The following is a 20,913-nucleotide window of genomic DNA, read 5'->3' as shown; positions in this document are numbered from 1 at the left end:
CAACAAACCTGTAACTAGACTAACCAAAGAATAAAGAGAGAAGCCCTAAGTAAATAAAATCAGAGGTTAAATAGAATTAATTAAAATAATAATAAAATATTATAGTTTAATAAAAATTAAATTATTAAATTAGTTATATACAAAGGGTCGTTAGGTAGGGACTATTATGAATAACTGTATATCATCACATTGAAAAACCTAGAAGAAATGGATAAATTTCTAGATACATGTAACTTTTCAAAACTGAACCTGAACAGACTGTTTAAAAAATAATGAGATTGAATCAGTTTTTATAAAGTCTCCAACAAAGAAAAGCCCAGGGCCCAATGGTTTCACTATTGAAATCTACCAAACTTTTTGGAAGAACTGACCCCAATTCCCAAACTATTCCAAAAAATTTGAAAGGGAAGGAATTCATCTAAACCCAATCTTCAAGGCTAACATGGTTCTGATTCCAAAACCAGATAAGTACACAACAACAAAACTCTAAACTGATAATCCAGATGAACATAGATGCAAAAATTCTCTAAAAAGCACTAGTAGTTTGACTCCCACAACACACCAAAAAGATGAAGTGGGATCTATCCTAAAGAAATAACGATAGTTCAATGTACACAAATCAATAGGTATAACATAATGTATCAACAGAACAAAGGATAAAAATCATAAGAACATCTCAATAGATACAGAATAAGCATTTAATAAAATTCAGATTCCTTTATAATAAAAATGTTCAACAAATTAGGTACACAAGGAGTGTATTTCAATATAATAAAGACTTCATATGACAGACCCAAAGCCAACAACATACTGAATGGGGAAGTGCTCAAGCATTTTCTGGAACAAGACAAGGACACCTACTTTTACCACTTTTATTCAATATAGTACTGGAAGATTTAGCCAGAATAATCAGGCAGGAGAAAGAAAAGGTATGCAAATAGGAAGGGAGAAAATCAAATTATAGATATAATTTTTATGTGTAGAAAACCCAAAAGATTCAGTAAAGTTGCAGGATACCAAATCAGTAGCATATTTATGAACAATAACAAAATTGCTAAGAAAGAAATCACGATCCCAATACCATTTAGAATAGCTGGGACGGGAACGTGGGGGGAACCCTAGGAATAACCAAGGAAGTGAAAGATCTCTACAATGAAAATGATGAAAGAAATTGAAGAAAAGACACACTAATGAAAAGACCTTCCATGTTAATGAACTGAAATAATTAATATTGTTAAAATGTCCATACTACCCAAAGCAATTTACAGATTCTGTGCAATTCCCTTCAAAATACTCATTACTTTATTTACAGAATTGGAAAAAAATTCTAAAATTCAGATGGAAGCACAAAAGATGCTGAATAGCTAACACAATCTTGAACAAAAAGAACAAAGCTGGAGGCATCACAATGGTTGATGTACTAGAGAGTTATTGTAATAAACAGTATGATACTATCCTAAAAATAGACACAGAGCAGTGAAACTGAGTAGAGATTCCAGAAATAAATGTATGTACCTATAGCCAAAGGATACTAGACAAAAGTTAAAAAAAAAATACATTGGAGAAAGTACAATAACTAACTTTATCTTCATTAAGTGGTGCTAGGAGAAATGGTTATCCACAAGCAGAAGATTGAAAATTAACCCCTCTCTTCACCCTATACAAAAATCAATTCAAAATGGATCACAGATCTAAATGTAAAACCTGAAAATATGAAAGTACTAGAATAAAATACAGGGAAAACACTTCAAGACATTGGTATGGATGATGAATTTTTTATAAGATTCCCAAAGCACAAAATAGGCAAATAGCAAAAAATTACAAATATGATTATACCAAATTATGAAGCTTCTGTACAGCATAGAAAACAACAGAGTGAACTAGTAACCTACAGAATAGACAAAATATTTGTAAACTGTCAATCTGACAAAGTATTAATATTCAGATTACATAAGGAACTAAAAAAAACTCAAAAATAAAGGAGCCAAATATTCAAATTTTAAAAATGTGCAAATGATCTGAACAGTCATTTCTCATAAGAACAAATACAAATATATAAAAAAATTCTCAATATCTTTAAGCATCAGGGAAATGCAAATCAAAATCAGAATGAGCTATCATCTCACCACAATTAGGATGGCTGTTAACAAAAAGATATAAAATAACAGATATTGGTAAGGATGTGGGGAAAAAGTAACTCATATGCTGTGGGAAGAGTACATCTAGTACATCATGAAGAACAGTATGAAGGTTCCTCAAAAAACTCAAAGTAGATCTACCACATAATCCAGTTATCCCACTTCTGGGTATACATCCAAAGGAAATGAAATCAGCATATCCAAAAGACACTCCCACTCTTTTGTTTATTACAAGCACTATTCACAATAACCAAGACATGGTGCCATCAGTAATTGAATGGATAAAGAAAATGTGGCATACATTTGTGTGTGTGTGTGTGTGTGTGTGTGTATGCGCGCACACGCATGTGGTATATAACAGAAAGAATGACATCCTGATATATACATACATACATACACACACAATAAAATATCATTCAGTCATAACAAAGAATGACATCCTGTTATTTGTGGCAAAATGGATGGAACTGGGGTTTATTATGTTAAATGAAATGAACCAGACACAGAAAGAGAAATACCACATATTCTATCTCATATGTAGAAGCTAAAAAGAATTTGACCTGAATGCATAATACTGATCACTGGAGACTGGGAAGGGTCAGGGGAATGAGCAATAGATGGAGATGAGTTAGGAATACTAAAACAGAGTTAGATGGAAGGGATAAGTTCTAGTGTTCAACAGCTAAGTAGGGTGACTGTAGTTCATAAAACATTACATCTTTTATGAAGAATGAGAAGAGAGAAGCTTGATGACTCCAAAAGTAAAGAAATGATAGATAGAAAAGTTAATTAGCATAATTTGATCAGTACCCACTGTAGTTGTGTGTTGCAATATCACACTACTGTATCCCCTAAGTATGTATAATTATTACATGTTAATAAAAATTTAAATAACACATGGACTATTATGAATATAATTAAGTCATTTAAGTAACTTATGAATCATTTTAATATAATTTAGAAAATTCCTAGAACTAAATAATAGTAAAAAACCCCTACATCTTAAAAATTATAGGATACAACTAGTGCAGTATTTCCAAGGTAAATATAAAGCCTTAAAATGCTTATTTTTAAAACAAAGGCATGCAGAAAATTAATGCTCCAAGTATCCAATTTAACAGTGTATAAAAAGAAAAACAAAAAATCATAAAGAATTTGAGGAGAGAAATAGTAAAGATTAAAAAACACTAAAATAAAAAACAAATAGCAAAAATAACAAAAGAAGTTTCCTTAAAATCAATAATATGTTAAAAGTCTGACAAAATAGATCAATAAAAAATAAAATATAAATACTATACATATGAAAAAGGAAAAGAAAGTATAACTGCTGATCAAACAAGTATTTACAAATAGGAGTATACACACAACTTTATGATAATAAATGTAAAATTGGATAAAGGAAAAATTTCTAGAAAGTTTTATCATAAAAATTGACTTCAGGAAGAATAGGAAATTAAATTTTTCTATATCCATTTTGTAAACTGTATAAGTTTTAACATTATTTTTCTCCACAAAGGAAATTTCAGATTCAGATTTTGAGGCTTTTAGTAAAACTTACCAAATACATAATTTCAAGACACAGATGAATCTAAGTTTACAGAAACAACTTTAAAGAATGTTGATTATATTCCTCAGGCAAAACTGTTTTGAACAGTTTGTTTGATTTGCCTTTCTACTTCCCAAGATATGACATATTTACCTAATATTACCCCATTTCTTTATCTGTTTGCGCCCATTCTTCTACCCACTACAAAACCTGAAGAATGCCCCCAAAGCTGGGTGTTACTTTGAAAAATATCTGGTACTGAACAGTTGGAATGTTATACCTGGAAATTAACTTCAAAACTGAAGGAGTATTTGGGAGAAAAATCTTGCTTTCATATTCAAACATTAAGATGAGTCACTAGTCTTATCATTTCCCTATATTAGTATTTTAAAATCTGATGTAATAAATGAGTATCCAAATTCTCATTTCATGTTGGATTAAGAATATACTTTAAAATATCCTGCTTTAGAAAATACTTATTAGGCAATTCAATAATTTTATTATATTTACATTTATATATCTAAACATATCTGACCTTCTTTGTTGTTACTGTTTTTCAATAACATTTAGAAGACTTTAATAGGTATAGGAAAATTCCAACTATCAAGAATACTGAAAAACTGAAGTCTACAAATAATTCTGCATTCCATAGCATTGAAGGTTATTGCTTTGTTTTTTTAGATATTTTAATATTTTATGCAATTATTTCTATAATACATTATTAAACTGCCATAAACTATTAAAATAAGATTGATTTTTTCCTAAAGTATCAAAGAATATTTACAACAGCAAAAAGTAGAAAGAAGGAATCACCCATAGGCCAAATAACTGAAATACAACCTCATTTAAGTATATATCCTTTCAGTCTATTTCCTAAGTATGAAGTTTACATTTTCTCTTTATAAAGTTGTAATCACACAATATAATATTTTGCTATATATATTTAAAGCACTTTTATATTTACTTACTTATATGCAGTTTCCATGTTATTACATAGAATATAACTTACTTTAATAGCTCTTTTAAAACTTTAAAATCAGTCTCAATTTTTTTTCTATTATTTTTTTAAAATTCTACCTTTACCATTGAATGCCATATGAGTCATTATAGAGCAATATTTTTGCAATTTAAAATTCATTAAAATTTCAATTAATATTATAACTAGTCAATAAGGACTTATAATACTCCTATTGAAACAAGCCCAAAAAAGTGATAAAGTAATTTTTGTTCAATGAATACATCCAACCTAACAAAATTCTAGGGTGTATTTTTTTTTCTTATTTTAACACTGAATTTGGGTTTCTTCTTAAAATCAACATTTATAGTTAATTGGTAGCATTATTTCCTTTCTGGAAGTATATCTAATAATGACATATGTTAGAATCTAGGTCTCAGTGAAAAAGTGTTGTTAATAAATAAAATAGTGGAGGTACATATTTAAAAAAATTATGATGAATGTGCCTGAGAGGCAAACTGACTGAATGAAATTTTAACTAAAATAATGTTTACATTAGTGAAAATGGAGCTTTAATATGAAATCATACTTTTTCATGTTTATTATTCTGTTAGAACATCTGCCTATTATTATCTCTGGAGAATAAATAAAAACACATTAAAATGTCTACAGTTTTGAATCATGGTTTAATTTAAGGGTGTTAGCGATTATCTATGAATATTTTCTTCAGCTTAAGATAAAATGATCTAATAATACAGTTTTATTTATAAACCTTTAGTATAATAAAGCTAGGGAAAGTATTGCTGTTAAGGACTATAATATCATTTTTAATAGTAATTCAAGATACTCATTGACTCTCTTAATCAAAATAATTATCTATGTACTTTGGGAAAATTCTTTTTCTCCGATTTCTTAGAGCATTTGACCACTATAGTTGACAATTCACTAATTTCTCTTAGGCATGGCTTTCTAAACATTATCCTTTCACTGAATATACTGATCATTTTTATTGCTTGACTGAATTCCAGAATGTCTTATTTATGGTAGTGTAGGAAATCTCACATACTGGGATAAATGATGGCCTCTTATGCTTGCCTTCTCAAGCAACTCTTGGAAATGTTTAGTGTGTACTTTCGCATAGAGTTAAATACTCATGCAGGTGTCTTATCGTGGGGACACCTGTTTAGCTATCCAAGATATTCACTGTGACTGATACCAGAGGATCAGAAAGAAGGCAAAATCAAATCTCTGCCCTCAAAAACATCACAGTGTGGTGAGAGTGATAAATGAATAGACAAGTTCCAATTAATATGAGAAGTGCTGCTGATAAAGAGTACCAAAGGGAACATTAGAGAATATTGAGAAATCCTGCCTGAAAGAGGATATTATTCAGCCTAATGGAAACTAATATTTGAGAATTCACTCCATGCCAAGCCCTATGCTAAGTGCCATCTATGTATGACCAGAAATTAGCGATTTAAAAACAAAATTCACACATTTATAATTTTACAGTTCTCCAAGTCACACATTCCAAAGTTAGTCTCATGGTATTAAATTCAGGGTGTTGACAGGACTGATTCCTTCAGAGGTCATCAGAGAAGAATCTGTGTCCTTGCCTTTTCCAGCTTCTAAGCATCACCTGCATCCTTGCCTCATGGCTCCTTCTCTGCCTTCAAAACCAAAGTATAGCATCTTCAGACCTCTCTCTCATTCTCTTAGCTCTGCTTCCATCATCCCATCCTCTAACCGGCTTTCTTGCCTCCTTCCTTTAAGGACCCTTGTGATTGCCTTTGCTCTCCTGGATAATTCATCATATTCTCCACACTCAGGATTATTAATTTAATACAGCTGTAAAGACCTTTTGCAAAGTAAGGCAACATATTCACAGGTTTTTTTAATTAGAATGTTGCCCTCTTTGGCAGGGACATTATTCAACCAACCATGGCTACTCAACGAATTAATGGATAAAGTAGGAAAAATAGATTTTAGGAGATGTTATGGACTGACATGTGCCCCCCTCACCAAATTCATATGCTGAAACCCTAACCTCCAGGGTGATTATATTTTGAGATAGGACTTTTAGTAGGTAATTAAAGTTAAATGAGGTCAGGGGGTGGGGTCTTAATCCAATAGGACTGGGAGCCTTGTAATAAGAGGGAGAGAGCAATGTGTCTCCTTACACGCATTCATGAAGGAAAAACCATGTGAGGAGACAATGAGGAGGTAGCTGCTTACAAGTCAGGAAGGGAGCCCCACCAGAACTGAGATCAACCAGCAAGTTTATCTGGGACCCTCCACTCTCCTCAATGGTGAGAAAATAAATTTTTGTTATTTAAGCTGGTTTATCTGTGGTGTTTCCTTTTGGCAGCCTGAGATGACTGATAACAGAAGATGATAATGAAATGGTTCCTAGGAGACCTGCAGGTGTTAATACAAGTATAGAGTTCAAGAGAGAAATCGGAGCTATAAATGTAGATTTGAAACTTAACAGCCTTAAGGCAGTACTACTGGTGGTGGAGAAAGACATTAACCTGAGATAGTATGTATACTGAAAAGAGAATATATCTGGGAACAGAGCCATGCATTTTAGACAACACAACTATCAAATTCTTCAAGAGTGCTCAGCAGATGGTTGAATTAGTCCTAAATTTCAATTGCAGGGTGTGTGTAGCTAAAGGGCAGGTGGAAGTTGTGGTAACGATAATAGAAGCTACTAGAGACAGTGCTAGGCATTTTATGTACCTTTACTGCCGATAACTCTGCAAAACACATAGTTAAGTTTTATAGACAAAGGAAACTGAGACTCGAAGACATTGATTAATTTTCCTGGACCACAAAGATGTTTTCATTAGATTTGATTTAAAACATGATTCTTCTGATAGCACAATGGAAAAATCAATTTTGATAGAAAATCAAGTAGGACTAGTTTTGAAATGCAAATATTTCTTAGTCTAAAGAGGTGCTGTTTCAATATACCCTCAGGCAAAAAACAGGTTGGTATGTACGTGAGGCCATCTGGTTGAGGCTGATACATTACATAAAAAAAATGTGGTGTTGGGGTAGAATTCTTAGTGAGTTTGAAAAGTTGAAATATTATGAGTAAAAGTGTTTAATAAAAAAGTAATATATTAGACTTTATGATTTCAGAGGAGAGAGAATTTTAATTTCCTCAAAGACAGTACTATATGTGGGAGCATGTTTTAGCAGAAAAGAAAACCTGCTCTAAAAGAAAAAGTGACTCTAAGGTTTAGAATGTGGTGTGGGGGGAAAATTGATAATGTATTATTTACACATCATTTGATGAGGAAGTTAAAAGACCTCATTCAGGTCTTAAAGCAATCCTGCTTCCTAAACTAGATTTCATGGACCTAACAATGAAGCATACTCAGAATGAGATATTAAATATATTCCTGATGGATCAATATGATTTTGAGACACATGTTACATAAAATGTTTTTAAGATTCCAGTAGCTTTGCAAATCTTAGACATTAATCTGTACCTCTCAAGTAGTAGATAGGTAGTAGGTATTAACCAACCCACAATGATACAAAAGCGGGAAAAAATAAAATGACTTCCTGTAATACTATAAAACAAATTAGTGGTAAAGCCAGAAATAGAAGCTCTAACATCTAACATCCTGTCCTGCCTCATGTGTTAGTTCACTTCTAATTGACAAGGCTTGTTAAGCAGGAGAAATCGCCATCATGTTGAACTTTTCTGTGGAGTCGGAAGCATTGTAATATCAGCTCACCTGGTGTTCAATTACAAATTTTCTTTAAAATGTCATTCTTTTTTCATATGTAGAAGGCATGCTATGTATCAAGAACAAATTAGACCAAATTAGTCAGAAGAATTCCAGTATCCATCTTTGAATGACAGCCAGTAAGTGAATACAGTTGGGTAGGTGACTCTCCTGAGAACATTAATAATAAGGGAATTTATCTTAAGACCTCAGGAGACTAATATATCCCTCTAGAGTGGAATTTAAAATCTCCTGTTTTTTACCTCTCTGCCTCTTTTTTAATTTTCTTTTTATGACACTTAAAAATACTTTTTCCTATTGCTTTTGCACACAGAAAGGAGAGTAGATTGTGTGAAGTTGTTTTTTTAAAAAAATGAAACTGAAGACAAAGGTATTGGGCCATCTTCAAACTCTGTAAAATGAAAGGAAGGAAAGCAAAAAAATCCTGTGCAAATTTTAAAAATGTTATTGTATTGGAAAACTGTCTTATCTCTACATCTACTCCAAGATAATCTAATTTTGAACTACATTTGTTATTTTTCCCCTCATCTATTTCATCAATATGGCAGATATTATAGAGATGTTTATTATGTACTTTGTATGGTAGGTACAAGAGAGAGCAGAGATAATCAAGACCTAGGCCATCATAACTAAAATTATAGTTGACAGGATAGGATCACAGGGAAGTGTTGAGATCACTAATAAATGAGTAAACAAATCAGAAATGGCTTACAAAGATAATTCAAATAGTCAAAATCCTAAGCAGTAAATGTGCTAATATTCTTAAGGAAAAGTGTACCAGGAACACACTATAGCTAAACAATTTATTACTCATTTAAGCAAATAAAAACTCACACTGTGGAGAACTATAATGTGTATCAGCAAGAGAGTGTTAGAACTGATTATAACATTTAGACTTTCCTTGGGTGATTTGGGAGAGGGTCTAAGGTAGTATGAATTTGCTTTTGATTAGATGCTGTCCAAAAGCAATGGCATTTCTATGAATGCATATCCTTTTTCATTGAGAAATAATAATTGTGCATACTTATGATATTTAATGTGATATCTCTGTGCAGTTGTAGAATAATTTAAAAAGCCTAATTTTTAAAAATCCATCATCTCCCATACTTGTCACTTTTTTGAAGTCAAAGTATTAAAATCTATTTTAGCAATTTTGAAATATAAAAAGCATTATTTATTATAGTCACCATGCAGTGCAATAAATCAGGAAAGTTTATTCATCCCATTCTGACTGAAACTTTGTACACTTCAATCAGTATTTTCCCTTTTTTCCATTCCACCTCCCTCAGTCTCTGATAACTACCATTCTATCCTCTACTTCTGTTAGTTTGATATTTTCATATTCTGCATACAAGTGCAATCACATAGTGCATGTCCTTCTGTGCATGTATTATTTCACTTAGCATAATGCCCTCCAAGTTCATCCAAGTCATTGCAAATGATAGAATTTCCTTCTTTACAAAGGCTGAGTAATATTACATTGTATGAATATATTTGTATATATTTATATATATAGTCACATTTCCATTCCCTTTTTTTAGTTTTTACTTATTGTATTTTTCTATAAAAGTTGTCTCTTTTATAAATAATTTCAAAATGTATCATGTTAAATATGAAATTCTTTAAAATCCTCTTAAAAACTACTCAGAAGAAAAAATATCAAGTGGGTCATCTTATAATTTATGTACTGTCAATGGACTATAACACAATTTCTGTTTAAGCCAAATATACACATATTTTTCTATTAGCATATTTTCCATAAACCAGCATAGTTGGATACTAGGCATACACATAGTTTTTCTGACAATGCTCAGTCATTTGGGAAAATAACGAACTTGTCAGTTTATAGTGTTTGTGTGTATGTGTGTGTGTGTATCATTTAGTGTTGTTTTTATCATGTTTGCTCTTGTATTTTAATATATATTTGACTCATCATGGTCTACTAGTTGACACTAGTAGCTGATGCATTTCATCACTTCTAAGTGTGAAAGCCTTCCCTTATTTTCCTTATCCACATATTCAGTGATGAACACCTAGGCTGTCTACATATCTTAGCTATTTGTGACTAACACCACCATGAACATGTGAGTGCATTTATCACTTCAGCACACTGATTTCATTTTCCTTCCATATTTATCCAGAAGTGGGATTGCTGGATCATGTAGTAATTTTTAATTTTCTGTAAAATGTTCATAGTGTCTACCATATGACTGTTTCCCATCAACAGCAGTGCTTGAGAGTTCTCTTTAACCCATATCCTCCCCAACACTTGCCTTCTTTCATCTTTTTCATAATAACCATTTTAACAGGTATAAGGTGATACTTCACTGTGCCTTTAATTTGCATTTCTCTGATGATTAGTAATAAAAAGCATTTTTTCATATACCTATTGGCCATTTGTATGTCTTTTGAAAATGTCTACTTAGGTCCTTCTTCCAGTTTTTAATTGTGTTCTTGCTATCCTGTATTTTGAGATCCTTATGTATTTTGGGCAACAGCCCTTATGTATTTTAGACAATAGGTGTACAGCTTGCATATGTTTTCTCCTACTCCATGGATTGTTTTCTTTATTGTTTTCCTTGTAATGGAACACATGAATTTATTTCTGGGTTTCCTATTCTCTTGCATTGTTCTCTGTTTATATGCTAGTACCATACTCTTCTGATTCCCATAGCTTTGTATTACATTTTGAAGTCAGGTGGTGTACTTCCAGTTTTTTTCTCTTTGCCCAAGACTGATTTGGCTATTCAGTGTCTTTTGTGGTTCTATACAAATTTTATAATTATTTTCTCTATTATTTTAGAAAATGAAATGGGAATTTTGATGGGGGTTACATTTGAATCTGTAGGTTGCTTTGACTCATATGACCATTTTAGCAACATTAATTCTTCCAGTACATGAACAAAGAGTACCTTTCCATTTATTTGCATCATCTACTATGATTTCATCAATGTTTCTTAATTTTGGTGTGTATTTTAATTAAACTTCTCATTTTGTTTATGCATGGTTTCCTAATTTTATTTAGTTATTCATCTGGTTTTTTTCCCCACATTTCATTGCTTCCTTAAAAGGACTATTTTGAATTTTTCTGGAAACTCATATCTCCCTTTCATTGGAGCTGCTTATTGCCACTTCATTAGTTTCTTTTAGAGTGTTGTTTTTGCCTTATTCTTCGTTATTTGCATAACTTTGCAGTAGTGTGTGTGCCTTTGAAGGAGTGAATTCCTCTTGCAGTCTCTACAGTCTGGTGTTGACAACTCAGCTGCTTCTCCTATAAGACTTTTTGGCTGATGGTGTTGCCTCTGGCACCTGTTGAATGGGGTTGTATCTGGGTCTCATAGCTGGTGCTGGGTCTTCAGTGGAGATTGCAGTTGGTGGGACTATTTCTAGGAATTCTTGTGGTTATGAGTCCTGAATATTCTCTGTGTGGACAGGACTGTCTCCAGGACCTTGATCCAGTGAGGCTAGTGGTACAGATGAAAGATTGCTTAAGGGCTTGCAGATGGAAAGTCTTTTACTACATGTACTGGTGGGTGTGGCTTCTTCCAGATCTCTAATAGGGCTCCCAGTGGATCAGTGTGGGTCACACTCCTGGCCATACTGTGCTGATGGTATATGACTGTAATGGGTTTGAATGGAGACACAAGGTTATTTCCAGATCTACACCTTAGATTGAAATCTTCAAGCCTCTTTTGAGGGAAACAGCCATGTCTGTCACTAATTTCCTGTGTCCTGCTGATTTCCCAGTTGAGCAGGCTTGCTCTCAGACTACATAGGAGACGAGTTAAAGACAATTTCTGAGGTCATTTCAAGACCCACGATAGGACCAGAGTCAGACCATCAGCCTTTAGGAGCACTACTGGATATGTCTTCCCCTGGATTCCCAGGTGGGCCGACCTGCAGTCTGCCAGAACCAAAATCCAAGGCCACTTGCGAATACACTGTGGAACAAAGATTGGCAAGTCTGCCAAGGAGACTCAAACAAGCACATCTTCTGATGGTGCCCCAGCTTTGTAGTGCCGCTCCCAGATCACAGCTGGGAGGAACTAAAATTGAGGTTCAGGGCTATTTTGGAATGTGCTGTAGGAACAATGTTGGCAAGCCTGGCATGGAATTACAGTGGGGAAGATAGGTGCGTCTTTGAACAATTCCCTAAACAGGCAGGATAACTCCAGGACTGTAGCAAAGAGGGCTGCTGACTAGAAGGACTCCTTTGTTGTGGAAAACTGATCATCAAGCCTGCCTCATTAGCAGAAATGGGTGAGTCTTCCTTTGGGTCCTGAGCTAGCAATACTAAGCTGGGACCTGAGTTGAAGGGCCATATAGCAACATCACAGGATAACATTCAGGTTCACTGCCAAGACCATTATCAGCATGCAGGCAGACCTGTCTGCAAGGCACTTTGTGCAGGATTCCTACCAGATTTTTTGGCTACTGGTTTTGTTTGCAAGCTCAAGGTCAAATGGTTCTGTATCCACAACATTTGGGGAATGATCCTTTCTGGGTCTGAAGTTACAATCAATGGATCTGACACCTAGGTTTGGATCTGTACTCTCCAAATGATTTTCCTAGATCTTGCTCTAGTGGGGTTTTATGCCATAGAGAGAATTCCTGTTGTATGGTTAAATAAGAGTTAGAATCTATTTAGAAGGTCATTTCAAGACCTATCTTACTCTTATCACCCCCTAGATATTTTTTAATAATTGCCTCCCATGCAACCTGTTGGTGAGGGAGGGATTTCAGTCCTAGTTTCTAGAGATGATCAAACACACAGTACTTTACACTGGACAGATGAGATGACACAATACTTATTAGTCATGCATACTCACAGTCCAGGGGAGGAAGACACTGCATACCATGCAGGACCGCATGGAAGTTAGAGTGAATAACTAGAGTTGTGACATCCAGGCTTTGTAGTATCAAGAGGGAGGGTTACCCCTTAATCACTCAAGAGTATGTGATTGGCTTGGTTGAATCATTCTGCAGGCTGGCATGGAACTGAAACCCACTACTTATGGGTGAGGAGGAAGCTGGTCTGTTTAATATGAAGATAGACCAGGTGACCTTATCTGCAGGAGCAGAGTGAGCAAGAGAACTTGCAGTAGGATATTTGAGTCCCTCCCGGGTTCCTCCACCTATTGAAGTAGTGCATAATATGGGTCTATGTTTAAAGAATTTGATTAATCATAGCTACTGAGAGGGGGAGACTAGAATTAGAATAAAGCTATATATTTTTTTTCTTTTTTGAGTAACACTAATTTTAGCTAAGACATGAATATTTGGTATTTTTGGTGGAACAGTGAACTTTCCTCTGTCTGGGCTCAGACAAAATTATGAAGTGGTTCTGATATCATCTTACAGTGGTCGCAAAGTAGCCCTGATCTGAAGTTGTTATTATATTTGATAGAATAAAATATCCTTACTCTCAGGGCCAGACTGGCCTCTGAATGTTATAGGCTTTTTTTTTTTTTTTCTTTTTCCAGTTAGAAGGACCAGTTGGTAAGAGACCAGGTTCAATGAAAAGTTGTGGTCAGGGAAAATTTTATGAATAAGAACCATTAAAGCTCAGGTATTTTCTGTTAATGTGGAACCTTCTACACAGAGAAGAGCTAGGGAGGTGTAACAGAGAAGGAAAGGCAATGACTTCTGAGAGAAGATATTTGCTGTAGGGCCAACAGCAAGTATGAGGAAAGAAATATTTCATCATGCCTGAGAGATTTGATTTAAAATGAATAAAAGAGCAAGAAAAGTCTTAAGAACATGGCTCTTTGCTTCTTTGATTCTCAAGAGATTGGAGATGAGGGGGAGCCGGAATCTCAGAACATGGAGAGTAAATTTTTGAAAAACTTCCAAGTGACCAGGATATGACAGGACTCTAAGAGGGTTGTCATTCACTACCCCACACTCCCCTCACAATTCTAGTTCAGTTATATAGGGTTTTTTAAAAAATCTAATTCTAATTGATATTTTAATATGACCCTATATATTGTACAACAAAATTACTTATCCGGAAAGGTTTTACTACTATCCAGAGAGATAGATGAGGTTGTTAGCTATTAAATGCTCTGTCTGTGGCAGAAGATCAATTACCTTAGATATAATTTTCTTTGCTCTCTTGAAAGTGGATTGAGTGTAGTGATTTTTCCAAACCATCTAACATACAACCTATTTGAGGTAGGTCTCCATTTCCTTTCAATAGTGAAGGATTCATAGTATATGGTTCTGTCAATCCATCAACATGGCCATATCCAGTTGATGTGTTTAACCAGTATAATATGGTTCAAAGACATCTTCTTATCAATGGGGAAATTAACATGCTAACACAAGAAACAGTAGCAATGTTCTCACAGCACAGAATAGTGGTTACAAGGATGGACTCTGAAGCCAGGCAGGCTGGTACAAAGAACTCTACCACTTCTCAGCTGTATCACTGTGGACAAATTACTTGGCTCATGTGCCTCTGTTTCCTCATCTAAAAATAGAATAATACTTGTATCAACATCAAAGGTTTGTTGTGGAGATTTATATATTAAATTCTTTGACTTAGCACATGTTAAAGTGCTTGAATAAGTCCTAGTCTTTTAATAATGATTGCAACTATGTATTGGGAAATCAAAAATAATAACAATAATTAATACTATATTCTTATGGTCAGGGAGTTAATTATGGACTAACCAGTATTTGTAAATGTTCTCAGATCTTATTGAGTAATAACTTCTCTTACATAGGGTTAAGTTATATACAGGGCCTCTATTCTTGCTATAAGGGAAGTCACATAATGAATCAGTTTGGGACAATATCCAAAGTTATACATTTAATTTTAAATATTTTTTTCTCATCTTTCTTATACATTTTATATATCCCAGCATAATGTGGATAAGAATTCTAATACATTCTATTACTGAGTCGTTTGGACTTTGCCTAAAGAATTCACTAGGAGTCTCAGATCTTTAATTGAGACAACCATATTTAGTGCCAATGAAATAAGTGTGATAACAGCTTGATCATGCAAAGCTTGACATGAAGAAAACACCTGCCTGGTGTTAATAAGATACATGGATTTTAGACAACAGAAAACTGAAGAAAATTACCACTGTCTGTCTTGATAAAGTACCAACAGAGTTCTCATTTATTTCATTATGTTCAAAAATTCATTTGAATTTCTATGAAATGTGAATAGGAAAATCACAGTGATTATGGTCTCATGCCAGGTGATGTGTTGTAAAATATTACTGAATTTTTATTACTGAATAGGTTTTTAAAGGCAAAGTAAAATAAAAAGAGAAGCAAAAAAGAAAAGGTTATATTGTTCCACATATTTATTGGAAAAGAACAGTGTTCTGAGGATGAAATTCAAGTATCTTACTATGCTTAAATATAGCTGACATTAAAATATACACACACCTTTTCTCTCAGGGTCTAGAGTCTTGAAATAGAAAAATGTTGAAATTTTTTGACAGTTGTCAGATTTTTATGTACAAGAAAACGTAACTAATTAGAACAAATTAAAAAACCAAAAACATATCGCTAACCGAACTGAAAAATTATAGCTTCATTTTCTGTGAAATATGGATTTCCATCTTCCAACAGGTTGAGAGCATCACTAAGTTAAAAAAAATACAATTCTAGACTCTGATGCCAAATTTATGCAAGATTTATAATACCCTAATGTCATACGCACTGAATTTGATAGAGAAAATAGTCCAGTGGTTTTGGTATACATTTTTTTAAACAAACTTGAGAACAAACTCCCTTGTTTTACTGTTTTCCATTGCTAATGAACATGTTCACACATTTTAAGGAAAAACTGTTTTGTCTTATTTACTTTATAGTTTTTAAAAAATAATTTAGTGTCTATATCAAAACATAGTTAATTTTCATGTGTAGTCAGCCGTTGGTTGACTGATAAATTGACTCAAACAGAATATGGATAATTAAAACCTATGAGTGCAAAATTTTAATTCAATCTTCTACAGTCAGACTTACACTGCATCCAACAATGACTCGAACTGGTAACTAATAGACCGACTAAAGATATTTAAATTTTTTATTCCATTCACCCTTCCAAAGATGTAAATAAATTTTTTGTAAATAGCACTTTACAGTTTTTAAGTACTTTGACATATATTCTCATTTTTATTTTATCAATAAAACTTTCTGTAATTCTATAATGTCCTCATTCTATAAGTAAATAAATCAGGAATCAAGCATCATGCTCCTGAGTAAATGCAGGTGATTAGCCCTAGAAAAATTAAGTCTAGAATTTTAGGCTTTGTTGAATGGATTGTGTTGCACTGAGAAAGACTCTGACCTTTCCCACAATAACACCTCAAATCTCCTTGATGCCCTGAGTCCACATTATTCTCTTTACTGTTTCTGACTTTAATCATCTTTCCTTTTTTCACTCCCTCTGCGCACCCATCTTGAATGTCCCTACTTCTCTTGAGTTTCCAAATCTTAGTCATCATTCATGGTTCAACAAAAGTTTCACCTTCTTCAGGCAGTCCTCCAGTCCCTGCCGTTCTTAATGAATACAATATTTACTCAGATTGATTTGAGAGTTCTAAGTGTATTATTTATGTTCATTTAAATTCTGCAACTAGACTGTGAGCTCAGGAGAACAGAGACCAAGTTTTATACTTCTTTGAAATTCATTTACAACAACCTAGCATTGGATATATATATCTAATGTATAGTGAATGCTTGATAAATAAATACTTGGTTATTATTTAATCTACCCAGTGGAATGAGTATTGAAGCATAACTCATCTTGCTGTACTTGTATTTCCATGCATATGGCTTATAATTGAGCCTATGTAATCGCTTATTGTAGTTGAGTTCAATGTGTTTCTTTTTTCAAAATGTTCATACATTAATTAACCCTAGCATTGATTTCTAATGGTCAGTAAAGTCCAGGCCTATGGCCTGGGAAATGAAATCAACCACACATGCGTGATGGATTCCCTGAATAGAGCAGGTATTTGGCTCATATATCAGAACTGAGAACCAAACCAGGAAATGTTATATTGTGATTGCTTTTCTTTAAGAATTCCATTAGCATCACCCATTCTGCTAGTCATAATTTCTCAAAAGATCAGGGATATCCCTCAGTGGTAGTTCCTGTGGTACAGCATCTAAAAATGTATTCCAATATTCATTGTAAATGCTGTTGATCAAGCATATTATCCATACAAACTTAATTTTTTAAGAATGAAAATTCATGTGAAAATAGTACACTTGAATATCTCTGCCTTTTAAAAATATGTATGGTATTGTGTGAAAATTTGCTCGATTTGCTTTTTCTGAAATGTAAGCATTCTGTTTAGAAAAATAACTCCTTTTGTTCATATTTTAAGGTGAATTTGGAGAAGTCTGTAGTGGGCGTTTGAAGACACCAGGGAAAAGAGAGATCCCAGTTGCTATTAAAACTTTGAAAGGTGGCCATATGGATCGGCAAAGGAGAGATTTTCTAAGAGAAGCCAGTATCATGGGTCAGTTTGACCACCCAAATATCATTCGTTTAGAAGGTGTTGTCACAAAAAGTAAGTTTCTGATTTTCTTCGTTACTTCTCTTCTATATCGGTCTGAAAAATTTTAAGTTTAATAACAATACCAAGACATTAAGAGAATAACAGTTTGGATATCATCTGATATTACCCCTCAGAGTCTTGACACTCAGTTGTGACATTATCAGAGTTTGCATTGGTCACCAAATAGCTTTGAAATGGTATTACTTTTAAGCCATTGCTAATTTACCCTGAAATAATGAATCAAGAGTAAAGCATTATATATATATATTTTTTTTTCTGTCAAAATTAATGGAAGAGAATTTCAATATTTGGGGTCACCAAGGTAAAATAATACTATTTAGAAATAAATTTCATACAATAGAGAATGCTTTATCTAGAACAAAACATTTCAACAGAAAGTTCAGTATGGAGTCCATCCACATACATAGCAATAAAAATAAATTACTATAATTGAAAGTGAAGAAGAGGATTATAGGTTCTGAAGTAAAAATCCTACTTTTACAGAAATGATAGAACCAAGGCCATTCCTTTGAAAGGCAATTTCTAAAAAATTCAAAAGTAGTCATATACTCAAATAGATTGCTATATATTCACTTTTATTTGAATAATGACAGATCATAAACTGTAATAATATTTCTCCTTATTTTATTCACTAATGAATTACACATACAAAATCCAACACTGAATGGCATTAAAAAATTCTTAAATAATTTTTGTCTTTGAAAGGGGTCTTTTTCTTTTATAGAATGGAAATTTTTAAAACTATTTAAATAAAGTTGAAATTTTATTTCAGATTTGGAAGGAGACAAGTACAAAAACTTATTAAAATCATGTAACTGGTCCTGTTACTAAAACTTCTCATAAGACCTCAATCAACATGCTGTCCAAGGGCAGCAGGTTACTTATAGCCATGAAGCTTGGAAGGCAAAAAAGAGAAGTTTTGATAGCAGAAGTTGTAGTGGACTATTAATTAGTGGGCTTAATGAGATCTTTTAATATTCATGCTCTTGTGTAGCTCTCTCCCACATGCTGAGCTTTTCCATGTGACTAATTTGGCCAATGAGACATTAGGAAGTGTAAAGCAAGTGGAGGCACTTTACTTATTTGCACATTGGGCTTGTATTCTTATAACACTCCTTCCTGGAACCCCGCTTCCAGGCTGAGTGAAGGCTTGCCATATAATAAGTCAACATGCAGCACTGCAAAGAAGAGGAGTACTGAGATGTTCCAGTCCACAGCCACAGGGGAACTCCCTGCAAAAGCCCTGAATGCCAGCCTTGTAAGTTAAGCATCTCAGATATTTCAACCACACTGCAAATCCCTATCACCATTGACACCAAGTGGTTGCTGCTCTGGCCTCCTTATGGAGCAAAGAAATCACCCAGCTCAGTCCAGTCAACCCATAATACCATAACCAAAAAACTTTTTTTTTTAAAGCCACTACATTTTGGATGGCTTGTTACATAGCTATGGATAACCAAACACATAGACCCTAGTTAGAATCCCACTTTTGTAATTTAAGATTACTGATGTTGTTTCAGGTAAATTATTTCACAATTCTTTCCTTTACTTCCACCTCTATAAAATGGGATGGAAATAACCTATTACCATACTGACTAGAGCACTTCATGTATCCTCTTCTTTTGCAGTACTGCAGTACTTACAGCAAAGTAATGCTATAAGAATTAACCATAAATGTATAATGCACTTAGCAGCATGTGTGGCTCATGGTAAGCATCATCAAACAGGAGCCATTATTGGTACTATGTGTGTCTGGCATTTTATAAAAACATTTTATCATTTTACCTTCACAGCAACTCTTGTATCAGTATCCACACTTTAGAGGTGAGAAACTAAGACTCAAACAAACTTAATTAATCCACATAAGGACCGCTAACCCAAAGTAGCAATAAAAGTATCAACAGAAGTCTGTCTAAATACAAGGGTTTTTTATTCTTTTCTCTTTTACTATGGCACAGTGGGTCAAAGTTTTACACTTTAAATACTTTATATAAAGTAAAGTCATGCTCAGTAGTGCATGCCTGTAATCCCAGCTACTTTGGAGTCTGATGAGGAGGACCACAAGTTAGAAGGAATTAGCAAGACCCTGTCTGAAAACAAAAATTAAAAAAGAACTTGGGGTGTTGCTCAGTAGTAGAACACTTGCCTAGCATGCATGAGGTCCTGGGTTCAATCCCCAGTACTGCAATAATAATAATAGTAATAATTAAATAGATAACAATCTGAATTAAATAACACTGATTTTCAAACTAGGGAAAAAAATGTGCCTTAAATTAATCCTAAAAGGAAAATTAGGAGAGAAACTGCTATGCATAATACCAATAAATTTAGAATCAAATCTAAGTCAGAGAAACTAAGACAAATACATATTAATTATTTCATTCATATTTTCTGACTTCCTTGTCATTAATTTAGCTTAACCATGTCAAGTTATTCCTTCATTTTACATGGAAAGGAAAAGATAATTTTGCAAGAAAAAGATAATTTTGAAGTTGAGTTATGAATCTTTGGAGTGCATTTAAAATAACAATTTAAATATAATCTTGAAGTCTTTTCATATGTGATTAAACATGAAATATCTGGAAATAAGTGTTCAACAATAAATTAAAAGATTGAAAAGTTTTAGATCTTTATTTTTGATAAGTCAAATTATGTCTTTTTCATGTATTCCCATGTTTTTATTTACATATTCTCATATATATGTAAATTAGGGCCTACGATAAGGAAAAAGATGTGTAGACCTATGAAATGTGGGATTATATATCCTAAATCAACTGAATAGATTTAATATGATAATCTGTGACATCTGTCTCCCAGTTTGAAATAGTTTATTTCATATAAACATCCACACAACGAGCACAGTGATTACATCTTTAACAATCTCATCCAAAAATGAGACCGGTGACCTGTACTTAGTCAAATTTATGTGATCCACAAGTCAAAATCATTGTCACATTTC

General features: G+C 33.4%; 1 protein-coding gene across 1 annotated transcript in view; it reads left to right on the top strand.

Annotated features, from left to right (window-relative positions):
• Epha6 (EPH receptor A6) overlaps positions 1–20,913 on the top strand; it is an 874,627-nt gene that overhangs the window by 666,510 nt on the left and 187,204 nt on the right. The window contains exon 11 of the mRNA XM_047563348.1: positions 17,760–17,945. Coding sequence (XP_047419304.1) covers positions 17,760–17,945 — 186 coding nt within the window. The remainder of the gene's footprint in view (positions 1–17,759; positions 17,946–20,913) is intronic.

Source organism: Sciurus carolinensis, chromosome 9 (assembly GCF_902686445.1).
Source record: "Sciurus carolinensis chromosome 9, mSciCar1.2, whole genome shotgun sequence".
Lineage (NCBI taxonomy): Eukaryota > Metazoa > Chordata > Mammalia > Rodentia > Sciuridae > Sciurus > Sciurus carolinensis.
The sequence above is the reverse complement of the archived record's forward strand: the minus strand, read 5'-3'. Positions and strand labels throughout refer to the sequence as shown.